Consider the following 1,064-nt stretch of genomic DNA (forward strand, 5'->3'; position numbering starts at 1 on the left):
TAAAGACAGGAAAAAGTATTAACTCCGGACGGTGGCGATTATTCTTAACCCGGCTAACAGATACGAGTAAGATTCGATGACACTAGCTTTGTCCGACATCAAATCGCATTGAATGGTAGATAGACTGTTGGTTACCTATAAAGATACAAATCTTGAATGTAACCATACATGAACCCAGGGTCAACGTGCAGCCCAGCAGTATTATTTTGTAAACCCATAGCAAAGAACAGGATGTACCTCGATGCAATCTTCCACTATACGAAATCATCACTAGCATTCGTTGTTCTAAACGGGACCGGGATTTGCAGGTCCCGACGATGATTGGGCAGTTTTGGGAATCGCTTTGCCCGGTGGTCGTACATCGCAGCCCTTATCCGTCTAAAGAGAGGGAAATAGCCGGATGTTGATGGCTCGGCGGACGCGGCGGAAGCTTCCTCGTCATAAATGGCCGGGATGGGCTTTGTTTCTTCCGCGCTGCGCTTTGTCTAAACCGCCCTCTTTTCCATTTTGTACGCCAAGTGTTCATCCACCGGGCAGCTTTCGATGTGATCATTCCGCTTGATCACCGTTGTCACATCAAGGTTGGTCCATACGGCACCACCACAGCCCTTTTTATCCTATACCAAAATAAACTAATCCTTAATAATTAAGGAAACACACTGTACATTTAGCACATACCTGCGAGCACCTCCTATATTTTTTTCTGGCGGCACGTTTTAATTTATATGCCCTGCCTTCATAAACAAGGGACGTATCACCGCAACGATTTTGCACAACATGCAACTCAGGTACATTAGCTATAGGCAAAAGAAAGAAAATGATTTCAATAACTCAGGAACGAAAGCACTGGTCTCAAAGACAACAGCAAAGGAAAGTGAATTGGACGATTTTGAATTTCATTTTATATAACCATTTTGCAACATTTAGTTTTCATTTCTCATTGATTTATTACCGATTTCCCTTCTGATATATAAATCTGCTCTGACTGTTTGTAAATAAATTTGTTGCCTGTTGAAATTTATCAAGATTGGATGTTAACTTCCGTTTGTAATATCAGAATGAAT

The 1,064-nt window shown here is 41.8% G+C and overlaps 1 protein-coding gene across 1 annotated transcript; it reads right to left on the reverse strand.

Annotated features, from left to right (window-relative positions):
* Positions 1 to 254: 254 nt before the first annotated feature.
* Positions 255 to 923, reverse strand: Tsp_07106 (conserved hypothetical protein). Its single transcript, XM_003381366.1, has 4 exons — positions 911 to 923; positions 679 to 797; positions 531 to 617; positions 255 to 485 (listed from the first exon to the last, which is right to left on the reverse strand). Exons 1-4 carry the CDS (start codon positions 921 to 923, stop codon positions 255 to 257), a joined length of 450 nt encoding a protein of 149 aa, XP_003381414.1.
* Between the last annotated feature and the right edge of the window lie 141 nt (positions 924 to 1,064).

This window comes from Trichinella spiralis (genome assembly GCF_000181795.1).
Source record: "Trichinella spiralis strain ISS 195 chromosome Unknown Scfld1, whole genome shotgun sequence".
Classification (NCBI taxonomy): Eukaryota; Metazoa; Nematoda; class Enoplea; order Trichinellida; family Trichinellidae; genus Trichinella; species Trichinella spiralis.

Excerpts from the sequence above, each read along its gene's own strand:
- Tsp_07106 (XM_003381366.1), bottom strand. Across the intron at positions 618-678 it reads AATATAGGAGGTGCTCGCAG|GATAAAAAGGGCTGTGGTGG; the intron begins GTATGTGCTAAA and ends ATTTTGGTATAG. Across the intron at positions 486-530 it reads ATCACATCGAAAGCTGCCCG|ACAAAGCGCAGCGCGGAAGA; the intron begins GTGGATGAACAC and ends AGGGCGGTTTAG.